The sequence below is a fragment of the Sebastes fasciatus genome, chromosome 22, assembly GCF_043250625.1.
Source record: "Sebastes fasciatus isolate fSebFas1 chromosome 22, fSebFas1.pri, whole genome shotgun sequence".
Lineage (NCBI taxonomy): Eukaryota > Metazoa > Chordata > Actinopteri > Perciformes > Sebastidae > Sebastes > Sebastes fasciatus.
In genome coordinates this window covers 25,662,635-25,687,634 of record NC_133816.1, presented here as the reverse complement: position 1 = coordinate 25,687,634, position 25,000 = coordinate 25,662,635, and the positions used below count along the sequence as shown (strand labels likewise).

At 42.5% G+C, this 25,000-nt stretch overlaps 3 protein-coding genes across 5 annotated transcripts in view; all 3 read right to left on the bottom strand.

Annotated features, from left to right (window-relative positions):
* Positions 1-25,000, bottom strand: part of nfxl1 (nuclear transcription factor, X-box binding-like 1) — a 296,805-nt gene that overhangs the window by 263,017 nt on the left and 8,788 nt on the right. The gene's annotated exons all lie outside the window — the stretch shown is intronic.
* Positions 678-12,778, bottom strand: LOC141760662 (sodium/hydrogen exchanger 9B2). Of its 2 annotated transcripts, none has more exons than XM_074623685.1 (15): positions 12,631-12,778; positions 11,328-11,396; positions 8,291-8,380; positions 6,889-6,988; positions 6,613-6,783; positions 5,950-6,092; positions 5,618-5,745; positions 5,098-5,179; positions 4,017-4,110; positions 3,825-3,931; positions 3,586-3,735; positions 3,373-3,481; positions 3,129-3,265; positions 2,485-2,659; positions 678-1,799 (listed from the first exon to the last, which is right to left on the bottom strand). In XM_074623685.1, the coding sequence occupies exons 2-15, from the start codon at positions 11,394-11,396 to the stop codon at positions 1,714-1,716; spliced, it is 1,641 nt and encodes a 546-aa protein (XP_074479786.1). In that variant the 5' UTR covers positions 12,631-12,778; the 3' UTR covers positions 678-1,713. The 2 variants fall into 2 exon arrangements, with proteins under 2 accessions (XP_074479786.1, XP_074479785.1); XM_074623684.1 differs by having other exon boundaries at positions 678-1,802; positions 12,631-12,777.
* corin (corin, serine peptidase) overlaps positions 13,743-25,000 on the bottom strand; it is a 17,867-nt gene continuing 6,609 nt past the window's right edge. Inside the window, exons 7-22 of one of the 2 annotated variants that reach the window (XR_012592415.1) lie at positions 22,890-23,012; positions 22,677-22,778; positions 22,359-22,590; positions 21,444-21,586; positions 21,212-21,319; positions 20,637-20,750; positions 20,422-20,532; positions 20,199-20,322; positions 19,958-20,086; positions 19,763-19,812; positions 18,730-18,916; positions 18,465-18,627; positions 18,269-18,377; positions 18,049-18,182; positions 16,779-17,908; positions 13,743-16,738 (exon numbers count right to left, since the gene is read on the bottom strand). Coding sequence is in view for 1 of the 2 variants with exons in the window: in XM_074623669.1 (XP_074479770.1) it covers positions 17,726-17,908; positions 18,049-18,182; positions 18,269-18,377; positions 18,465-18,627; positions 18,730-18,916; positions 19,763-19,812; positions 19,958-20,086; positions 20,199-20,322; positions 20,422-20,532; positions 20,637-20,750; positions 21,212-21,319; positions 21,444-21,586; positions 22,359-22,590; positions 22,677-22,778; positions 22,890-23,012 (2,012 nt within the window). In the remaining variant the exon portion in view is untranslated. Of the gene's footprint in view, positions 17,909-18,048; positions 18,183-18,268; positions 18,378-18,464; positions 18,628-18,729; positions 18,917-19,762; positions 19,813-19,957; positions 20,087-20,198; positions 20,323-20,421; positions 20,533-20,636; positions 20,751-21,211; positions 21,320-21,443; positions 21,587-22,358; positions 22,591-22,676; positions 22,779-22,889; positions 23,013-25,000 lie in introns of both variants that reach the window. The other variant, XM_074623669.1, reaches the window with a different exon arrangement.

The window sequence follows — 25,000 nt, the reverse complement described above, 5'->3', positions numbered from 1 at the left end:
GTCCAACACTGCGGTTGCTTGTAGACGGCTGCAGCGTGGTCTGAGGTGTGAAGAGACAACTTGTAGAGAAAACAGGAAACACTCGCTGTTTGTGTGAAACCACTGGTATTGTATTATATTGTGTTCTATCACATATGTTTACTCAACTTTTAAAGAAAATATCCTTTTAAAATACTACAGCAAAACTTCACTGGAAGCATTTGTTGTTGCAAGAGGTCGTTGCCTGCTGAACAGTCCCGGCTAAACTTGAGAAGCTGCAACCTGAATGTTTTCCACATTGATCTTTGCTAATAAAAAGAAGCAACATGAATTAAGGACGGATGTCAACCAGGAACACCGGATCGTCTGAACGCAGCTGAAACACATCCCGTGTTGAATATGATTTCTATGCATCGTTTATTTGGCATTTACGTTGACAACTCTTTGACTGGAGTGCACTTTATTGTGTTGTTTTTTGCATGTGTTCCGTTAGTGCATATGTGTTATATCCTGTGCATGCTTGCTGTGATACATGTGAACTTTGCACCACATGACATTTGAATTTCTAAGTAATTCAGGGACCACAGACGAACTCTGGCTCTGTTACAACTGTTCTGTTAGTAAAAGGGTATATTGTCCCGAACAAATACATTAATAAATTAAATTAAATTGTGCTTTATCTTAAATTAAAAGGAGACTTTGTAACGTTATTGTAACTGTAAGTATTTATTGAGCTTTTCATTAAAAGCACATATGAAAGAGATCGCAGCGCATTACAATAATTGTTGGAATTATTCATTACTTACAGAAAACAATTACAATAAGAGTGATAGAAATGATATATTATATTGCATAGACCCTTTTTATGTCGACGCCATGATGAGGAAGAAACAAAGGAAAGACTGGAGGCTAACGCTGGCAGTGGGCTCAAGTTACAAACTGTGATTGGAGGCTCTAGCGAGTTACAATATCGGAGAAACGTTTCAGAGACGGAGAGTAAATGTTGCTAATATTTAGCCTTCTGCTAACAGCAGCCGTGTTAGCAGAAGGTTAAACTATTAGCAACCCTTTCTCTCCGTCTCTGAAACGCTTCTCCGATATTGTCCGACTCTCTTTCTGACTGACTTTACTGAAGGATAGTTAACTATAGACATCCAGAGATTTATACGCCCTCCGTTTATCTTTCCAGCGCTGCCGTTAGCCACCGGCCCGCTGGTCGGACGCAAGGCTACTTAGCTTAGCTGAACAAAGTCGTCCCTCATCTGGTGAAAGCACGGTGCTTTCCTACGCTGTGACCAGAGTGTGAGGATGAAGCATTAAGTTGTTACTCATTTAGCGCCTGGCTAGTTACATAGTGACATAGTACATCTCATATTTTTTATTTACTATCATACATACTTTTGAGAAAGTAAATCTCTTAATTCTGAGAAAATTATAATGTTGATGAAGACTTACTATCTTTTCAAGTAGTATCTCATAATATTGACTTATTTTTATCATTTCATCTGTTTGAAATGTTGGACATGAGCTTCTGGAGTCGTCCCGTCATAAACAGCAGAGCTAACGCATCAGTAGCTGAACATTTAGCATTTAGCGACAGTAGCTAGTAAAAACTAGCATTAGCACATCAAAGGATAAAAGAAACAAGACATTTTAAAAACATATCTGCATCTACAGAAGGTTTTTACTTCAGGTGCATAACATAGCTTTCTTTCGTTTGTCCAATCAGAGGCCTCATAGCTTGCTCTCAAGGGTCACGTTGTCTTTTTCTTGACCAATCCCGTTGCTGCTTGGAGTCGGAGCTCCGCCTTCGGTGTCGTCTGCTGAGATCAAAAGTGTCAATAAAAATATGATCTATCCATCTGTCTGTCTGTAATGATGTTTAAACAATTTAAAAGGGTAAAATGATGACACATAAGTTAATCAATTGAAACTTGATCTGTAAATAAAAACACCTATACATTTTTTTTTTCCGTTTCTGGCATTTTGTGATTATTATTTTTTTAAATAATGTTTAATTTTTAAAATATAAATCAATAAAAATATAAATACATAGCAACTCATACGGACAGCATCGGTATCAAAACTGAACTGGTAGCATTAACAACAAACAAATTAAAAGAAAAATGGTGTGTGTAGGTTTGTTTTACTACCTTGTGAGGTCCACGTATTCAAACCATCGTAGTGAGGACACTCTACATTGTGAGGACATTTTGTCTAGCCTTCACTACTTCAAAGGACTGTTTGAAGGTTAAGACTTTGATTCAAAGTTAAGGTCAACAGGGCTGCCCCCTTTTAGTCGATTAGTCGACTAATTGGTTGTTCTGGTCTTCGTCGACTAAGATTTCTGAGCCCGACCGACCCCCAGAAGGAAAGTTACCAGAACGTTAGGGTGAGGCAAGAATCCCCCGCAGTTAGGGTTAGGAGTTAGGGAATGTCAACGAGGGTCCTCACAAGAACAGATAAACAAACGTCTGTGTGCGGTGTGGGTGTGTGCGCGCTGACCTTTAACCTGCCGGGCCAGGAGGCGTGGTCCTGCCAGTCCGATGCCCAGCGCTCCGATGGGAGCTGTGGTCAGGATGGCTAACACGGCTAACGTTAGCACGTCCAAACCAAACTTAATCAAGGTCTCATCCCCCTCCTCTCTCGCCATGTCCAACGCCTTGGAGCCAATAGCAGCCTGGGACACAAATAAACACACGTTGGACTCTTTAAAAGCCTGAACAAGACCGCTAGAGCCTCCCAACGCCCAGGCTACACTGAACGGTCCGCATACGTTGTGCGTTCAATGTAGCCTCGGCCTAAGTCTTCTAGAGGAGGTCACTGTGAAGGTTCTGGATATTCTAGAGGTTCTTTAAGATGGTCAAAGTCATCATTTCTAAGGTTCTTGTAGCCACTGAAGAGGTTGGAGGAGTCATTTAGGAGGTTCTGTTAGTCCTTTAAGTGGTTGTTGTGGTCACTGATGAGGTTCTAGGGGTTCTGCAGGTGATTCTAGGGGTCCTTTAGTGGGTTGTCATGTAGTCACTGTTGAGATTCTGGGATATTCTAGATGTCCTTTGTGGTTCTAGTAGTCATAGAGAAGGTTTTAGGGGTCCTTTAGGTGGTTCTTGTGGCCGGTGATGAGGTTCTAGGGGTTCTATCACACAGACCTGTACGGTGGCTTTAGGCAGCCAGGCCACAGAGATGAAGAGTTTCTCCTTCAGGTTGAATCCTCCGAAATGAACCAGCGAGAAGGTGACGAGCAGGCGCATCACCAGGCCGATAGTGATGCAGGCCAGACCCAGACCTGAACACAGAGAGACCAACAGAACAACCTCGTCTGTTACCGGGTCCACTTCCTAGTTACGGAGACCGGGTCCACATTACATGCTGTTTTGTTCTGATTGTTCTTACCTACGGTGCTGGGGCTGAGCGTTGCTATGGTGATTTCTGCTCCAATCAGACCAAAGAGGAGCGGCTGGAACACATCCCACGACAGACCCACCATGGCTGCCACCGGGACCTGGACAGAACCGGTCCGGGTTAAACACGGACATGCTGACGTGGTGTAAACAGGTCTGACTCCAGGTGTTTAATCCAGATTTAAGTGATTCGGATGTGTGTTACCTTGTCAGCCTTCCAGCCCAGAGCAGCCAGGAAGGCCAGAACCAGCGTACTGAGACCACCGGCTCCGGCAAAACCAATAACGTGACTGAAGAAGACCGAAAATATGGACAGACCCAACACCATGAGGGTCCTCCTCAACACCAGGTCCTCCTGCAGACGGACGGAGGACATTTAGATGATTCATTAAATTACATTTAAGATTTGAGACGGTGTAAAACAACATCCAACCCCCCCCTCACCTGGTCTTTACTGGGGAAGCAGCACAAGAACAGACCCAGCACCAGCCCGGCTATGACCCCCCCCACCACCTCCAGCAGACCCTTCAGTATGTTCATCCACGTAGAACCTGCAGGACAAACACAGCGTGTAGAACTCAATAGAACTCAATAGAACTGAATAGAATAGAATAGAGCGTATTCTCCTGTACAGACCTGTAGAGAAGGCGATCCCCAGGCAGGTAGAGAACCCTGTTATGGCCAGAATGTCATCAAAACTCCCAGCAGCCATCAGCAGGGTGGGGATTCCCTGAACAACATCAGTAGAACATCAGTAGAACATTAATAGAACATCAATGGAACATCACACAACTACAATAGATAAGTTGTTGGGGTCCTGTTGGTGATTCTGGTCGTCCTTCAGCAGGTTAAAGGAGTCCTTTAAGAGGTTCTAGTGGCCGTTGAGGAGGGCCGGGTTCTATAGGAGGTTCTTGTGATCATTGAGGAGGTTCTAGAGGTCCTATAGGAGGTTCTTTTGATCATTGAGGAGGTTCTAGAGGTCTTATAGGAAGTTCTTGTGATCATTGAGGAGGTTCTAGGGGTCCTTTAGGATGTTCTTCCAGCTATAGAGGAGGTTTTAGAGGTCCTATAGGTGGTTCTTGTGATCATTGAGGAGGTTCTAGGGGTCCCTTAGGGATGTTCTTCCAGCTATAGAGGAGGTTTTAGAGGTCCTATAGGTGGTTCTTGTGATCATTGAGGAAGTTCTAGGGGTCCTATAGGAGGTTCTGTTCATTGAGGAGGTTCTAGGGGTCCCTTAGGGATGTTCTTCCAGCTATTGAGGAGGTTTTAGGGGTCATATAGGAGGTTCTTGTGATCATTTACAAGGTTCTAGAAGTCCCTTAGGATGTTTTTCCAGATATTGATGAGATTTTAGGGGTCCTATAGGTGGTTCTTGTGATCATTGAGGAGGTTTTAGAGGTCCTATAGGACGTTCTTGTGGTCGTTGCATTGAGGATATTTTAGGGGTCCCTAAAGAGGGTCTAAGAGTCAATTAGGAGGTTCTTGTGATCATTGAGGAGGTTCTAGGAGTCCATTAGGATGTTCTGTTAGGCACTGAGGAGGTTTTGGGGTCCTATAGGAGGTTCTAGGGGTCATCTAGGTGATCAGTCTTCAGGTTGTAGTGTTTTATAAGATAGAGTTCTAATGTTTACACAGACTGGCCGGTCTCTCTAGCGGTCCACCGGTTCCCCCTGCTGGCAGACTGCAGAACCACCGGTGATCAGAGCCGATGGTTTACCTTCTCCACTCCGTATCCTTCTCTCTGCAGCAGCAACATGGACGGAACCACGACGGCTGGAGACACGGCGGCCAGGACGAAGCTACAACCACAGAACCACAGAACCACTGTTACTGATGTAGAGACAGAACCACAGAACCACAGAACCACAGTTACTGATGTAGAGACAGAACCACAGAACCACAGAACCACAGTTACTGATGTAGAGACAGAACCACAGAACCACAGAACCACAGAACCACAGAACCACTGTTACTGATGTAGAGACAGAACCACAGAACCACAGAACCACAGAACCACAGTTACTGATGTAGAGACAGAACCACAGAACCACAGAACCACAGTTACTGATGTAGAGACAGAACCACAGAACCACAGAACCACAGTTACTGATGTAGAGACAGAACCACAGAACCACAGAACCACAGTTACTGATGTAGAGACAGAACCACAGAACCACAGTTACTGATGTAGAGAGCTGTTTCTATATGTATATATATCTATAATGGGTGTGTGGTACCCCAGGATGAAGCCCCACACCCAGGGCAGACCCAACAGGAAGTGAGAAACCACGGCGACGATGGACGCCTCCACCACACAGGGACCGATGGCGAGGCGCAGACACACCGCCTTCAGACGACTCAACGCCTGCATCAACACGCACACACACACACACACACACACACACACACACACACACACACACACACACACACACGTGGTTATTAACTACATGCAGTATATTTTACTCTGTGTGTGTGTGTGTGTGTGTGTGTGTGTGTGTGTGTGCGTGTGTGTGTGTGTGTGTGTGTGTGTGTGTGTGTGTGTGTGTGTGTGTGTGCGTGCGCTCACCGACGGGTCCAGGCCCAGCCCGGCTCTGGTCAGGATGATTGACAGGGCGATGTTCCTCAGAGCTGCAGACCAGTGAGTGTCGATGTAGACGGCGTCCGTTACGTAGGGAACGTTACGCAGCAGCAGGCCCGCCAGCAGCATTCCTACAGCACAACGTGGTCAAAGACACTTAGAGTAGTTAAATACTTAACGTTCTGTCCTGGAGATATAAGAATATATATATATGTATATGCACATATACATTGTCAGGTCGTACCAAGTACAGGAGGGAAGGGGGGCAGGGATTATATTATATTATTTTATATTATATTATATTATATTATTTTATATTATATTATATTATATTATATTATATTATTTTATTTTATATTATATTATATTATTTTATATTATATTATATTATATTATATTATATTATATTATTTTATATTATATTATATTATATTATATTATATTATTTTATTTTATATTATATTATATTATATTATTTTATATTATATTATATTATATTATTTTATATTATATTATATTATATTATATTATATTATTTTATTTTATATTATATTATATTATTTTATATTATATTATATTATATTATATTATATTATATCATATTATATTATATTATATTATATTGGTTTGGTTTGAGGTGTCGGGTCGTACCAAGTAGTGGAGGGAAGGGGGGTAGGGTGGGCAGTTGGATCATTCCCACCAGCTTCCCTCCCAGCACAGAGCAGATGAAGAGGATGACGAGGCCGAACAGGTTCCCTCCAGGTAAACACTCACTTCCTGTGATGGACCAGACGACGCCGAACAGCAGTGCGAACAGACACACTGAACAGACACAGGATTAATATAGAGATATAGTTATAGATACTGATTATAGTTATATATATATAGATATATAGCCTGTTAATAGAGACACAGAGAGTTTGTTACCTTTAGTGATGAGCAGGTTGATGAGTCCTTGTGGTCGAGGACATCTGTCCTTCAGACGGACACAAGACGAACAGCAGGAGGACGAGTCCGACATCTTCGTCTACAAACAAACATCACATCAGTATAAATATATATATATATACGTATATATATATATATATTTATATATATATACGTATATATATTTATATATATATACGTATATATATTTATATAAACTGGGGAAAAAAAGTTGTTAAACTTGTGTTTGGTGGATTATTTCTCTGTTGTATCAATGCTAATGGTGATGCTAATGCTAATGGTCATTGTATTCTACATGGTTGAAAGCCTGTTTATTTACCTTCACAATGATGTCACACTTGTAAGGATCATGTATTTGTGTGATGAGCAGCACAGCTGATTATGTGGGTAGCGCCCAAGAACAATTTGCCAAAATGCTCTAAACAGTGTATTCTCCTGTTGGTGTTGACTCTTGTTGTGAGTTGTTTGGTGGATGATTGAACTCTCTATCAGTAACAAGGAACAAACAAGACATATTGATTGATTGAATCCACCGTCAGGAGCCTCAGTAGAGGTGGAAGATCCATACGCAGCCACAACAGCCTGGCACCTCCTCCTCATGCTGGTCACCAACCTGGTCATTGTTCTTGGGCGCTCCCCACATCATCAGCTGTGCTGCTCATCCCACAAATGCATGATCCTTACAAGTGTGACATCATTGTGAAGGTAAATAAACAGGCTTTCCAACCATGTAAAATACAATGACCATTAGCATTGATACAACAGAGAAATAATCCACCAAACACAAGTTTCAGAACTTTGTTTTACCAGTTTATATATATATATATATACACTGGGACATTAGGAACATTAGCAACTGCAACATCGATGACACCTTTATGAACAGCAACACTGCTGAGGGCAACGTAGTAAACTACGATCAACACTGCTGACAACTTACATTAACTATAACTAACATCAACACTGCTGAATAATGTAGTAACAGCAACATAGACGACAGCTTTATGAAGCTGCTGAGGGCAACTTTGGGGACAACGTTGCTCCTGAAGTTGTCCTCAGTGTTGCTGTTGCTGTGAAACGGGCTCAGCAAGTTTCTGTTGAATGTTTTAAACTCAGATAAACATGAAAACATCAAACCAAACCTCTCAGACTGACTGTAGTAGCACCGGTTAGTGTACTAATACTACTACAACACTAGTACTAGTAGTATACGGACACCGGTTAGTGTACTACTATTACAACACTAGTAGTTTCTATTAATAGTTGACCTTTATCAGAGTTCAGGGTTATCTGATGTCAACCTGTGTGTGTCCCAGTGTGTATAGGTGTGTTTGTGTATTAGTGCGTTTGTGTGTTAGTGTGTGTGTTGTCGACCACTCACCCCGGCGGCGGCGTCCAGTTGTTCGGTCTTCCTCCGCGGCAGGACGGTGATCTCTCTCTCTTCCTGACTGACCTGAACTTTACTCCCTCCCTTCAGAACACAGTGTTTTCATGAGTGTGTGTGTGTGTGTGTGTGTGTGTGTGTGTGTGTGTGTGTATGCGTGTGTGTGTGTGTGTGTGTGTGTGTGTGTGTGTGAGTGTGTGTGTGTGTGTGTGTGTGTGTGTGTGTGTGTGTGTGAGTGTGTGTGTGTGTGTGTGTGTGTGTGTGAGTGTGTGTGTGTGTGTGTGTGTGTGTGTGTGTGTGTGTGTGAGTGTGTGTGTGTGTGTGTGTGTGTGTGTGTGTGTGTGTGTGTGTGTGTGTGTGTGTGAGTGTGTGTGTGTGAGTGTGTGTGTGTGTGTGTGTGTGTGTGTGTGTGTGTGTGTGTGTGTGAGTGTGTGTGTGTGTGTGTGTGTGTGTGTGTGTGTGTGTGTGTGTGTGTGTGTGTGTGTGTGTAAATTAGTGACAAACACACACCAGGTGTGTAACAGAGAGACACATAGACAATGAATGAGGAGTTGCACTTTGTCCACCACAGCAGAGTTAAACGTGAGCACTAGAATATCTCACGTCGTGTTACAGCGACTCAACATCACGTTCCTGAAGAACTCTTCTCTTATACAATAAAGTCCTGATAAAACCCAGTAGAAAGGTCCGGGCTGGGTACAGACCAGTCGTAATATTACGAGAATAAAATCCTAACTTTACGAGAATAAAGTCATAAGTTATAGTTTTATAATTTGATTGTTTTTATTGTTTTATTTATCATCATCATTATAGGGTTTATTTTACTCTATTTTATTTAATGAACATTTCATTGCTGATCAGTATTATCTCTTTTATTTTATTAATATTATTTGAATACAATCTGCTTATTTTGTGTAGTTTCCTAATTCTTTTACTTATTTATTTTTTATTGTTATTTTTATTTCCTTGTATTTTATTTCTCTTTCATACCCATCTCTCTTATTGCTCTCTTATTCAGTTAACCTTTACATTGGTTGTTTTGGTGCATTAGTTTCTAAATCCAGCACTTTGAGTTGCACCTGACTTGTTTGAAAGGTGCAATATAAATAAAGTTTGATTGATTGATTCATAAAGTAGAAATACTCTACTATTGATTTAGGACCATTTTAGGACGTTTCTCTGTTTTTATAACATTAACAGTAAAGTTAGATTCTGCTGTCGGCTTCTAAGTTTATTAAAAAACAGACTATGGGCTGTGTTGTGGCTAACATGAAGTATACGGTAAAGGTCATGGAGTACACAGCCTGGTCCAGGATGTTATAAACATTAAATAATACATCTAAATATGCAGAAGTGCCAGGAGAGTTATGATGGTTATGGTCGGGGGGGCGAAGGAATGTCAACGAGGGCGTGGCGTGCAAATATACGCTCTGAAACATGTTTATATACATTTTTCATTTGTGGTATGTTGAACTCACATCTGCTGTTTCAAACTGTTAAAGTCTTTAATCTGTAACTGTTGATTTGTTAAAGGTTATAGGTCAGATATACGTCATTAAAAGTTCAATGACTTTATATAATATATTGCTCTGTAGAGATTTCTCACATCACAGCTCAACCTTTGTCTTGTTTGCACATTCCCACACTCCTTCTCCGTTCCTCTTTCTTTCCATCCATCATCCTCCTCTCCCTCCGTCTCTCATTCTATCATTAAATACACAACATTTATTGTTTCATCACATTAATCATTAAACCAGCAGATACACTCACTCACCTCCCACACACAGTTATATATATATATACATAATGGAAAATACTCTGCTGAACTTTACTCGATGTCAACGACCTCGCTGACCTTCAGGACGACCTTCAGGACGACCTCTACGTGTTTAACAATCAGCTGCATGTTCGGTTCATTCAGACGTTTCCATCCAGATTAATCTGCTGAGTCACTCTATCTATCTATCTGTTGTGTTAGTGCAGTACAGGAGCAGCTGATATAGTTTATGATTCACTGATCATTACTGTAAATCATCAAAAGACACAACCAGCCAATCAGAGAGCGATTTCAATTTATCAGCCAATCAGAGCAGTCGTTCAGAGAAACCAACCAGTCACATATACACACATATACACACACACACACACACACACACACACACACATACACACACACACACACACACACACACACACACACACACACATATACATATACATATCCTGGTAACATTCATACATATTCCCTTTTTAATCCTTTTTTCCTTTCCTATTGGTCTCAACACTTTTATTCTTTAAAGTTAAATTAAGGTTTTAAGTTGGTCTGAGTGTTTTATTGTGTTGTTTTTATGTTTATGTTTAATTGTACAACTTTTTAAATGTGCTTTATAAATAAATTTGGATTGGAGTCAATTTCTTCATTTGCAATTGACTTTTTTTTCATAACGTTATGACTTTATTCTCGTAATATTACGACTCTTTTTCTCGGAAAGTTGTGACTTTTTTCTCGTAATATTGTGACTTTATTGTGTAAATCTCAGATGTTTTTTCCCTCAATGTGGCCCTAATACTCCGTAGTACATTGTCTCTTTGGCCCTCACTGCATTAGACTTATATACTATATACTTAGACTATAAACTGAGTTACCTTCATCACAATGATCACATGTTTTGTGGCTCAAGACAGATCATTTTTTCCCTAAAATGTCTCTTTTGACAGTAAAGGTTGCTGAAATAGTACTTTTTATTTTATACACTTAAACTTGTTGTAATTTTGTAATCTCTGTCACCCTTTGCGATTAATAAAGTTCTATTTTATCTTATCTTATATTTCATCCCTGTTTTCTAACTCGCACTATTTTATATCTTAGAGTCTCATTTGTGTTTTTTACTTTTGTGATTTCTTTTTTAATACATATTTAATTATCATTGTTTAAGGTAGTTTGAGACACAAGATTTTCATCGACAACAACTGCTTCTGTATTTGTGCATTTGATAATAAAAACCTTGAAACTGAGATATGAACAGTTTGTTACCTCGGCTTGTTGATTCTGTCCGTCGTCACTCGTCCGACAGTAACGCTTAGTGGCTTCTTCGTCCATCATCTGAAACAAACACACAAATGTTGACCTTGAAAAAGACCTTCTGGGTGATAATGAAAGTTAAAGCTACTGTAAACAATTATTACACGTTACTCATTGAACAATTACCTTCCTTTACTAATTAGTTAAGTTACATTACTCGCTACTTTACTTTAGTTACTCGTTAAAGGTGACTTGAAACAATTTATGTCCTCATAATCCACCAGGTCCTCACTTTGTAGTTGAAGTCAAATAGGTCCTCACTAAGAAACACGTCACACAGTGAGTTATGTTTTATTTTATGGGACAATAACTTCCTAATAATTTCCAGACAGAAATAAATATGTAATTATAATTATAGGGAAGGAAAACTTCTTCCCATGAAATTATAGCCCCCCAAAATTAATTATTTAGACACGTATCTCAATGTCATTTGTACTTATAATACACCGTATTACAGCACGTTATCTCCAGAACACATCTTGAAAACCTATTTGATAAATTACCTGTAAAATAAAGCATCTAACTAATTAAAAGACTCTGTGTTACACCGACAATACATCGGAATTAATTAATCAGACACTGAACAGATAACTGAACATTTATGGTTTCTCCATAATTAGTACGAAATTACATTATTTTTCATAAATTATTAATAATTAAAATTTTAAATTGTGTGCAGAAAAGCAACATATAAATTGTGAATGAAGTTTCTAATATTAAATAAATAGTAAAGGAACATTTTCTTGGATTTGTAAGAGAGAACTTCGTGCAAGGAAATTCGTATTTTCTCCGTTATTAGTACAAACTTCTTCCAAGGAAATTATATACCTTTAAAATTAATTATTTAGACATGTACTGCATCATTAGAACTTTATCTCAATGCTATCTGTACTTACAATACACCACATTACTTATTATTAAATTATTAACAATTTAAATTTGTGTGCAGAAAAGCAACATATATATTGTGAATGAAGTTTATACTAAATAAATAGTAAAGGAATATTTTCTTGGATTTTAATAGAGCTTGTCTTTTAAGGGAATACATATAAATAGTAATAATTTTTTCTCCAGGAAACCTCGTAGGAATTACCGACCTGTAAAATAAAGTGTTAACATTAACAATTACATAAACATCAAATATTGACTATTAATCTAACAAAAGCATCACCTTCAGTGAATGACAACAACGAATCACTGCACAGTTTGTTATGATTAATGAGTATATTTATATATTATATATATGCAGTCTTACCTTTGGTTGATAAAGAGCTGTGTGACTGGAACAAAGAGGAAAAGACGACTGACAACTGACTCATCAACCAGCAACAACAGACAGAGAGAGAGTAAGCGTTTGTCTGCTGTGTGTTAATAACAGTTGGTTTTTAACTCTGTTGTGTTTGTCGCTCTGTGAAATAACACACACACAGTGAAGGCTGGCATTATGGGAAACAGGTCGCTGTCACACCGTCAGCTGCGTTAATGCCAGGCTTCACGGTCGCCTGCAGACACGAACACATCTTATTATCATTTAGATAATAGCAGGTGTGTGTCAGTGTGTGCGTACGTGTGACAGCATTGTTCCATGCACACTGAAACACCTGATTAAACTCACCTCACAGGTGACGGACGGCTGCAAATTAAAGAAAGTTTTAGTAACCTTGTTAGTCCCACTCTAAGACAGACAATTTTTAATAAAATAAAGCATCACTGCAGATCATTTCTATCCCGAGTTAGTGAGAAGATTGTATTATATGTGGTAAGTTTATGTTCTTACATGAACGTTACTTTCCTGGTGAGCATACCAGCCTTAAAATGCCCGATTTGCTAATGTTCCTTCATTACCATGAATGAACACACAGCAGTTTATTTTGACTCGATCCCACATACAAATACTCAATAGAGTAGATTAATCCGCCGCTGAAAATAGTCCCCGACAAAGTCACAATAGACCCTTTTTGTGTTGACGTCAGGTGTTATCTGGAGGCAAAACAAAAAGGAAAGACTTTTATACATCAAACAACTAATCGAGAAAACATCAACAGATTAATCGACAAAGAAAAGAATCGTTAGTTTGAGCCCTCTTTGAATGTTTATTAGTAATATAACGGATGACATTATGACGGTACGATTCCCTCGTCTGAACTTTAGTCTAATAAAAACATTCAGACTGTTTATCTCTAAATATCTCAGTCATTCATTCTTATTTCTGGATTAGAGGAAGTGGAAACAGACTGACCGTGCGGTGACGGGTCTGCACACACGCTGCGAGTCACACGTCCTCACAAGTAAACAGGTCCTCACAACACACGTGTTTTGCCGAGGGTTGGTCCACACAAGCATGCAAAGACAAACACACACAGGTGATGGAGTGTGTGTATAGATTTATTGGTGGGATACAAGGTGATACAAACCAAATATTCACGGTTTACACAAAACATACAGTCTGTTCATAATTAAATCCATAAACAATAACGCTCTTCATCATCATCATCATCATCATAACAAAGTCGTAACAGCTAAATCAGGAAGTGACATCAGAAACACGCTCACAAGGCAAATCACGTACAAACGTACAGTCTGTACATCACACATACCAACAGCCCTGTGTAATAAGCATGACATACAAAAAGCTGTAGAAAAATACTCTTAAAAAACCAAACACACAAAACAACAACAACAACAACAACAACAACCACTTGGAATGTTCTGGATGTCGGTTAGACGTCGGCATGGCGGGCACACCGGGCAATTTGTTGGGCAACTCTTCTACTGGGTTGGAAACATGTTGTGACACAAATCTTCTTTTCTTCTTAAAATACATTTTATAAGAAATTTATAGATTAAAATCAACGAAACGCTCCTATAATCTGCATTTCTTATTTATTTATTTTTTAACAAACCTGATGTCATGAAGAAGTAATAAAAAGTGAAAAGATGATAAAAAGTTGTATTTTTGAAATAACATAATCTGTAATTTACAAAGCCTGTCAGGAGAAACAGACAAATTAAATCATTTCTGTTCTCAAATTAACAATCTGTGTACATTAATAAATGGAACATATTTAACAATGTTAACATTTTAACATAATTTTAAGGGATGTCATAGATTGTGTTTAATGCAGGTAATTTAATTTTGGACTCTTATATTTCAGATTTAGTTTGTTAGACAACATTGTGTTGACATCCCTTAAACATGTGATAAAGACTATTGATAAATAGTTATATATTGTTTAATGTTATGGTTCTTAAAAACACCTTCCAGGCTTCAGACAAAAATCATTGTTTTTAAATAAATTTGCATTTGATTATGAGTCAAAACGTGCAAAAACCTTCGCGAGACTCGCTGCCCGACAACCTATCCTAACCTTCACCATCTCGCCAGAGTTTCACAGTTTGCGTGTTACCTTCTAGCCACGACCCTTCTCCTGCTGTGTTAGCGAGTCTGCTAGCTAACGTAAGCAATAGCTCGGTAACCAGCTAAACGGCTTCTTTTAAAGGTACACTATTTGAGCAAATTGGTTTGTAAATTAATATCTGAAGCTGTTCATGAATCAACACTCATCAGTTATCTACATTAGCAATATGCTACAGTTACACTTCCCAAACTGCTTTTTATATTTCTTTTGCACTTTAGTTTGACTCCATTTAAGATCCTTTAAATTTATAGATTAAAAAATATGATTGAGTTTTAAAACGTGACATTTTCTGGATGAAGTCTGGACTGTATGGAGTCCTGAAGTCCTGAAAGGAGAGATTTTTTAATAACTTGTAACATCAGACGTAGCAGCACAAGACAAAACAAATATTATTTTTGTGTTACATTAGAATTAAAATGTGTGAATAAAGATAATGTCAATCAAAGTTGCCCAAATAAGTTGCCGGTGTGTTTAGAAGCAAAAAAATCCTCTCTCTCTCTTTCTCACACACACGTACAGTACGACATTGTACAGGTAACAAGGTTGTTTTTTAGTTTTTTTACTGCTAAGTTTAAGTACAGGCACTATAGAGTGAAGCATTGTGGGAAGTCGAGTGCTCAACTAGTCTGTTTTAGATAGCAGCTTTTATAAATTCAGCGCTGAACGACTGCACGTTGTGATTTGTATGATCATTAAAAGTTTGAACACTCAAAGCAGACGATCGGATGATGTCGTGGAAATAAAGTGAGTGTGTTTACATCCAACACACATAAACCCAACAATGAGCTCAGTTCACTTTGTATTAATGCAACAATAATCTAATAATATAATAATGAGATCTTCCTGTAAGAACATCAGGGAGTGTAATTCCTCTGAGTTACTGCTGCCACCAAGCTACTTGTAAAGTAGTAGAGTGCTGCAGGAATGAGTCCTACAATGACAAAAATACGTCATCCCTGCAGCGCTCTATAACAAGTACAAGTAACGTGTTCATGGAAGCAAAGCATCTCCATAATAACTAAAAATGTATAAGCAACTAACCACGAAATTTAACCGCTACTGAATACTGAGGGCCTTTTCACATTATACACACATCGTACACCGTTGTCGCCTACGTCTTGTCGTTTTCGCCTACGCCTTGACGTTGTTACCTACGTCTTGTCGTTGTCGCCTGCGCCTTGTCATTGTCGCCTACGCCTTGTCGTTGTCACCTACGTTTTGTCGTTGTCGCCTACATCATTTTGTTGTCTCCTTCGTCCTGTCGTTGTCTCCTACGTCCTGTCGTTGTCGCCTGTGCCTTGACGTTGTCGCCTATGCCTTGACGTTTTCACCTACGCCTTGAAGTTGTCGCCTACGCCTTGACGTTGTCGCCTACGTCTTGATGTTGTCGCCTACGTTTTGTCATCGCCTACGTCTTGACGTTGTCGCCTATGTCTTGACGTTGTCGCCTACGTCCCGTTGTTGTTGCCTATGTCTTGTCGTCGCCTTCACCTTGACGTTGTTACCTACGTCTTGACGTTGTCACCTACGCCTTCTGTTGTTGCATAGCCCTTGACAGTGTCGCCTACATCATTTTGTTGTCTCCTACGTCCTGTCGCTGTCTTGTACGTCCTGTCGTTGTCGCCTACGCCTTGTTGTTGTCACCTACGTCTTGTCGTTGTCGCCTACGCCTTGTCGATGTCGCCTACGCCTTGACGTTGTCGCCTACGTCTTGTCATTGTCGCCTAAGTCTTGTCGTTGTCGCCTACGCCTTGTCGATGTTGCCTAAGTCTTGTCGTTGTCGCCTACGCCTTGTCGTTGTCGCCTACGCCTTGTTGTTGTAGCCTACGCCTTGTCGTTGTCACCTACGTCTTGTCGTTGTCGCCTACATCATTTTGTTGTCTCCTACGTCCTGTCGTTGTCTCCTACATCCTGTCGTTGTTGCCTACGCCTTGACGTTGTCGCCTACGCCTTGACGTTGTCGCCTACGCCTTGACGTTGTCGCCTACGTCTTGACGTTGTCGCCTACGTCCCGTCATTTTCGCCTACGTCTTGACGTTGTCGCCTACGTCCCGTCGTTGTTGCCTATGTCTTGTCGTCACCTTCACCTTGACGTTGTCGCCTACGTCTTGACGTTGTCACCGACGCCTTCTGTTGTTGCCTAGGCCTTGACAGTTTCGCCGACAACATTTTGTTGTCTCCTACGTCCCGTCCTTGTCTCCTACGTCCCGTCCTTGTCGCCTACGTCTTGACGTTGTCGCCTACGTCTTGACGTTGTCGCCTACGTCTTGACGTTGTCGCCTACGCCTTGAAGTTGTTGCCTACGTCTTGACGTTGTCGCCTACGTCCCGTCATTGTCGCCTACGTCTTGACGTTGTCGCCTACGTCTTGACGTTGTCGCCTACGCCTTGACATTGTCGCCTACGTCTTGGCGTTGTCGCCTACGTCTTGTTGTTGTCACCTACGCCTTGACCTTGTCGCCTACGCCTTGACGTTGTCGCCTACGTCTTGTAATTGTCGCCTATATCCTGTCGATGCCGCCTACGTCTTGACATTGTCGCCTAAGTCTTGTCGATGTCGCCTACGCCTAGACATTGTCGCCTGTGTCTCCTATGTCCCTCCGTCACCTCATAAGTCCTGTCATAATCGTCTACGTCCTAATTTTAAATTTAAATTTCAACAGGAAGTATTCAGCAGCGGTTGACTTCATCAGGTGTGTAGTTGTTTATTATTACGTCATGTTTCTGAGAAACAAACCCAGAGTAATAAAAATAATCATTATTCAGTGTTAGGTGAACGTTAATCGTATGAAGTCTACTTGCAGCTCTACTAGCTAACTAGTTAGCATCTGTAATACTAGTTTATACTACTGCTCATCTAGCAGTTAGCATCTGAAGGCTATCAGTATAGATATAGGCACAGGTAGAGGAACTGAAGGTGTGTGTGTGTGTGTCAGTCGGTCAGGTACGTGTGGATGTAGATCTGTTGTTGGATCCAGGGGGTGAAGTGCGTCACGTTGCTGTACACGCCGGGTCCGAGCACCTTACTGAAGCACACACTGCCCCACGACGTCAGGCCGAACAGCGTCCAGCGACCGTTGCCTTCCTCGCACACCAACGGGCCGCCGCTGTCGCCCTGAACACACACACACACACACACACACACACACACACACACACACACACACACACACACACATACACACACACATACTATAAATACCCTGCACAGTTCTGTATGTTCAGGAATCGACCGGCTGTCAGTGCAGATGTTACCATGCAGGAGTCGACGGTTCCAGCATCGTAACCGGCGCAAAGCATCCTGGGAGTGATGGTCTTCATGTCGAAGTAAGACTGACACTGAGACAGCGAGATGATCCGAACCTCTCCTTCCTGCAGCTTAAAGGGCACTGGACACACACATAATCAATGACATCATTTAGTATCTACAGCTCTCTGATCACAGCGATCAGTACCGGTCTACGTGAACACTCACTCCTGTTGCCCATGTGACCCCAGCCGCTGATGTAACAGTAGGAGTCAGGAGAAGGAAGCTTGGCGGGCTCAGGAAGACACACCGGTCTGACGAACGGTGTCTCCTCGATCTGAAAACAACCACCAACACTACTGATGTTCTAACAGGAATGGCGTCTGTAAAGTCCTGTTGATACTGATAATCAATAGTCTCTGACCTCGGATTCCAGCTGCACCACGCTGATGTCGTAGTCGACCACGGCTCGGTTGTAGCGCGGGTGAACGATGATGGAGCGAACTCCGCGGCTCTGACTGTGAACACCTGGATGATCCAGGTTATTCAGACCCAGCACCACCTTCCACAGATCTGCACTCTCCCTCCTAGTGAAGACAAACATGAACGTTTATTAAAATAACCAGATCAGCTCATTAACATACCGCCACACCCCCCCCCCCCCGCCGCCGCCACCTCCCCCGTCTCACCCCTCAAAGCAGTGAGCGACGGTCAGAGCCCACCGCCGGTCGATGAGGACGCAGCCGCAGACGTGACCGCTCTGACCGCTCTGCAGCGAGCATTGCCACGGCCACGCCCCCCGCCGGGACACCCGGCCTCCCAGAATCCTCTTATTCCTGTGGGGGTAGACGCCCACCGTCGGGCGCAGCCCGCACTCTGACAGACAGACGGAGACAAGAGTGTTAGTCTATCTCTGCTACTGTTCATCAAGAGACTCATCAGACCCGTCATTGTCTGCGTCTTATCATCGTCATCAACATCCTGTCGTCATCCTTTATGTCCCGTCACCGTCCTCTACCTCCCGTCACCGTCCTCTACCTCCCGTCACCGTCCTCTACCTCCCGTCGCCGTAGTCTACCTCCCGTCACCGTCCTCTACCTCCCGTCGCCGTAGTCTACCTCCCGTCGCCGTAGTCTACCTCCCGTCGCCGTAGTCTACCTCCCGTCGCCGTCCTCTACCTCCCGTCGCCGTAGTCTACCTCCCGTCGCCGTAGTCTACCTCCCGTCGCCGTCCTCTACCTCCCGTCGTCGTAGTCTACCTCCCGTCGTCGTAGTCTACCTCCCGTCGTCGTAGTCTACCTCTCGTCGTCGTAGTCTACCTCCCATCGTCGTCCTCTACCTCCCGTCGCCGTAGTCTACCTCCCGTCGCCGTAGTCTACCTCCCGTCACCGTCCTCTACCTCCCGTCGCCGTAGTCTACCTCCCGTCGTCGTAGTCTACCTCCCGTCGCCGTAGTCTACCTCCCGTCACCGTCCTCTACCTCCCGTCGTCGTAGTCTACCTCCCGTCGTCGTAGTCTACCTCCCGTCGTCGTAGTCTACCTCTCGTCGTCGTAGTCTACCTCCCATCGTCGTCCTCTACCTCCCGTCGCCGTAGTCTACCTCCCGTCGTCGTAGTCTACCTCCCGTCGTCGTAGTCTACCTCCCGTCACCGTCCTCTACCTCCCGTCGTCGTAGTCTCTTACGAGACGTTTATGGATGAGATAAGATAAGATATAAGACTTACCTTCTCTGGTACACAGCACTGATACTCTCCTCCTGGAATGACACGCATGACTGAGGGATAGACAGACAGATGTTTAATGTTACCATGGTAACCAGATGATCTATATATATATATATATAGTGTTTAAACAGACATCTACTGTCATCCTGTTATCTGTCCACTTTCTCTCGTGATGTCATAACTGGGTTCTGTTACCTCCTCTTCTCCAGTCGGGCCTGCAGAGCAGAACCGTTCCTCAGGTTCCACTCAGGATGGACGTGTAACCAACGACGACGGCCGGGGACTCCAGGGTGCTCGGCTACCATGGAAACAGAGGAGGGAACTCTGGAGAGGAACAACGCAGATTGTCGTTGACCCGTCGTCGGTCACGCATGCTGTGTGTGTGTGTGTGTGTGTGTGTGTGTGTGTGTGTGTGTGTGTGTGTTACTGACCTTACCCTAGTCCCAGCTGGTTGCAGGTCAGTTTGCTCAGCTCGTGGTTCCACTCGTCTGCACACACCTGGTACTCTGCTGCCGTCCTGAACACCGTCAGTACTGAACCCGACCGGTCGGACAGAGACACTGCAGAGAGGACGGATCAATACGTTTATTATCCTGATGTCATATTTAATTACTGACACATGTGACTGTTAGAATATAATCAGTGTGTGTTTGTGGTACCACAGTTCCACTCATCGGAGCTGTCTGAACAGTGTTTCCTGCCGTCACACCACAGAGTCCGATGGACACACTGATGGTTGTTACAGGACAGCTCGTTGTCTCTGCACACCGCTGAGGACACATTACAAACATTATTAATAATTAACACCAGCAGTTATTAATCTAAAACATCACTGATACCAGTAACATAAACTGTATAAACTGTATGAACTCACAGCAGTTGGCCTCGTCCACCAGCAGGGGGCAGTCTGGGAACCCGTCACAGATCATACTGGCTTTAATGCAGATCTTACTGCCAGGACACTCCCACAGAGAGCGCTCCGAACAGCCTGACACACAGAGGACATCATCAACTACTACAGGTACTACTACAGGTACTACTACAGGTACTACTACAGGTACTACTACAGGTACTACTACTACTACTACTACTACTACTACTACTGGTGCTACTACTATTACTACTACTACTACTACTACTACAGTACTACTACTACTACTACTACTACAGACACTTATACTACTAATACTGCAGATATTACTACTGCATATACTTTTACTACTATTTCTACAGATACTTCTACTATTACTACTACTAATACTACTACTACTAATACTACTACAGATACTTCTACTAATACTACTACTACCACAGGTACTTCTACTAATGCAGATACCTCTACTACCGCAGATACTACTACTACTACTTCTGCTACTACTGCAGATACTTCTACTACAGCAGGATGTGTTAGACAGGACTCTTATTTTGAAATGTGTGTGTGTGTCTCACCACAGTTGTCCTCGTCACTGTGGTCGTCACAGTCCAGATGTCCGTCACAGCGTTTGGTCGCCAGGACGCAGCGGCCCGACCGACACTTGAAGTGGCTCGGGGAGCACTCTGTTACCACGGCAACGCACCAAAAACAACAAACAACAATAAAGAAATAAAGAGTCACGTTCAGCATCGACATCGGGATAAACCGATAAACCGATAAACGGACAGATAAACCGACGGACGGTACCGTCGACTCCGTCCTCCGGCAGCAGACACGTTGTGTTTCCTCCCTCCTCTGGAAACTGACTACAGTCGGAGTCTTCGGGCCACTGCAATCCCACAATGCCGAGCACCGACTCACACTTCTCCTTCGCATTACGACACAACGACCTGCGAGGACGAGAGACATGAGGACAGAATGAGAGAGAGAGAGAGAGAGAGAGAGAGAGAGAGAGAGAGAGAGAGAGAGAGAGAGAGAGAGAGAGAGAGAGAGAGAGAGAGAGAGAGCAGGCTGACAGACAGACTGACTAACTAACCAACCAACCAACCAACCAACCAACCAACCAACCAACCAACCAACCAACCAACCACCCAACCAACCAACCAACCAACCACCCAACCAACCAACCAACCAACTACCCAACCAACCACCCAACCAACCAACCAACCACCCAACCAACCAACCAACTACCCAACCAACCACCCAACCAACCAACCAACCAACTACCCAACCAACCAACCAACCAACCAACTACCCAACCAACCACCCAACCACCCAACCACCCAACCAACCACCCAACCACCAACCGACTACCCAACCAACCAACCACCCAACCAACCAACCAACTACCCAACCAACCACCCAACCAACCAACCAACCAACTACCCAACCAACCAACCACCCAACTACCCAACCAACCAACCAACCAACCAACCGACTACCCAACCAACCAACCACCCAACCAACCAACCAACTACCCAACCAACCACCCAACCAACCAACCAACCAACTACCCAACCAACCAACCACCCAACTACCCAACCAACCAACCAACCAACCAACCAACCAACCAACTACCCAACCAACCAACCAACCAACCAACCAACCAACCAACCACCCAACCAACCAACCAATCACCCACCCAACTAACTAGTTACTGACCTGCAGGGCGGGACCTTCTGCAGGCTGACCGGGTCACACTTGGGCACCAGCAGTGTGCAGGCGTAGAACATGAGGTACTGGTAGCAGCCGGTCTGGACCAGGGCGGGGAACAGGGAGGACTCCCAGGACACGGAGCTCTCTCTCTGGGACTGGTGGCCCAGGTAGTTGGGGAAGCTGGTGAGGTTGTAGGGCAGGTTCATACACAGCTCCAGGCTGATGGACTCACAGCGAGCTGAGACACAGAGAAGAAGAAGAGTCACCACTTTATGTGCGGACCTCGTGAGGACCTCTGGTTCTCGCTGCAGAGTGAGGACTCACTGCAGTTGGTTCGGTGGTCGCAGGCGGCGCCGCCACCGGCACACACTGACGGACAGGAAGTGGAGATACAGCTGGGCTGACCGGGAGCACACACACCCTGAGCTGGATAACACACACAAACAGAAACAAACCATAAGAACCAGAGAAGAAGAAGAAGAAGAAGAAGAAGAAGACGGGATGAAGAGATGGGTGTTTGACGGACAGATGTCTCACTCTGCTCTCTGCTGCAGTGCTCCTCGTCGCTGCCGTCTTTGCAGTCGTCCTCTCCGTCACAACGAAACGCAGACGGGATGCACTGACCGTTCCTGCACTCCAGCAGACCCTGACTCTTACAGGCTGCACACACACACACACACACACACACACACACACACACAGTATATAAATATATAACGGTTATATTGCTGTTAAACCAGGGACAGAGCTGTGAGTTTAAGCAGTGTGAATCATCAGAGAGTGACTCAGCTGTGTTTGTCATGTTTCACTCGATGACTCAAGTCTCAGCTTTGTTCTCTTGACATTTGATGCAGATAAACGAACGCAGAGAAGCTTCAACGCCTCCAGTTTCCTGGTTGTTTTTGTGAGGTTACGCCTCATTTCATCAGGACAAGTCTGTCGCTGAATGCCGAGAAACATCAGAGAAATTCAGAGCGAAGTCAACTCAATATGTTCGCCGAGCTTCGTCTAGTAGAAACACATGAATCTGGACTGCCTCGGTTACTGATGTAACTGTAGTGTAACTGTAGTGTAACTGTAGTGTAACTGTAATGTAACTGTAGTGTAACTGTAATGTAACTGTAGTGTAACTGTAATGTAACTGTAATGTAACTGTAATGTAACTGATGTAACTGTAGTGTAACTGATGTAACTGTAGTGTAACTGTAGTGTAACTGTAGTGTAACTGTAATGTAACTGTAGTGTAACTGTAGTGTAACTGTAGTGTAACTGTAGTGTAACTGTAGTGTAACTGATGTAACTGTAGTGTAACTGTAGTGTAACTGTAATGTAACTGTAATGTAACTGTAATGTAACTGATGTAACTGTAGTGTAACTAATGTAACTGTAATGTAACTGATGTAACTGTAGTGTAACTGTAATGTAACTGTAATGTAACTGTAATGTAACTGTAATGTAACTGACGTAACTGATGTAACTGTAATGTAACTGACGTAACTGATGTAACTGATGTAACTGTAGTGTAACTGTAGTGTAACTGTAGTGTAACTGTAATGTAACTGATGTAACTGTAGTGTAACTGTAATGTAACTGTAATGTAACTGTAATGTAACTGTAATGTAACTGTAGTGTAACTGTAATGTAACTGTAGTGTAACTGTAATGTAACTGTAATGTAACTGTAATGTAACTGATGTAACTGTAATGTAACTGTAGTGTAACTGTAATGTAACTGATGTAACTGTAGTGTAACTGTAATGTAACTGTAATGTAACTGTAATGTAACTGACGTAACTAATGTAACTGTAATGTAACTGACGTAACTGATGTAACTGTAGTGTAGCTAATGTAACTGTAATGTAACTGACGTAACTGATGTAACTGACGTAACTGATGTAACTGTAGTGTAACTGTAGTGTAACTGTAATGTAACTGATGTAACTGTAGTGTAACTGTAATGTAACTGTAATGTAACTGATGTAACTGTAATGTAACTGACGTAACTGATGTAACTGTAGTGTAGCTAATGTAACTGTAATGTAACTGACGTAACTGATGTAACTGACGTAACTGATGTAACTGATGTAACTGTAGTGTAACTGTAGTGTAACTGTAGTGTAACTGTAATGTAACTGTAATGTAACTGTAGTGTAACTGTAGTGTAACTGTAGTGTAACTGTAATGTAACTGTAATGTAACTGTAGTGTAACTAATGTAACTGTAGTGTAACTGTAATGTAACTGTAGTGTAACTGATTTAACTGTAGTGTAACTGTAGTGTAACTGATGTAACTGTAGTGTAACTAGTGTAACTGTAATGTAACTGTAATGTAACTGATGTAACTAATGTAACTGTAGTGTAACTAATGTAACTGTAATGTAACTGTAATGTAACTGATGTAACTGATGTAACTGTAATGTAACTGTAATGTAACTGACGTAACTGATGTAACTGATGTAACTGTAATGTAACTGTAATGTAACTGACGTAACTGATGTAACTGATGTAACTGATGTAACTGTAGTGTAACTGACGTAACTGATGTAACTGATGTAACTGTAATGTAACTGTAATGTAACTGATGTAACTGATGTAACTGTAGTGTAACTAATGTAACTGTAATGTAACTGATGTAACTGATGTAACTGT

Bases quoted from the DNA above. Each gene is read 5' to 3' on its own strand.
- LOC141760662 (XM_074623684.1), bottom strand. From the start codon at position 11,396: ATGATGGACGAAGAAGCCACTAAGCGTTACTGTCGGACGAGTGACGAC. The intron at 6,784-6,888 runs GTAACAAACTCT...GTGTCTGTTCAG, and splicing joins CAACCTGCTCATCACTAAAG to TGTGTCTGTTCGCACTGCTG. The intron at 3,932-4,016 runs GTCTGTACAGGA...TTTGTCCTGCAG, and splicing joins GGGGATCGCCTTCTCTACAG to GTTCTACGTGGATGAACATA.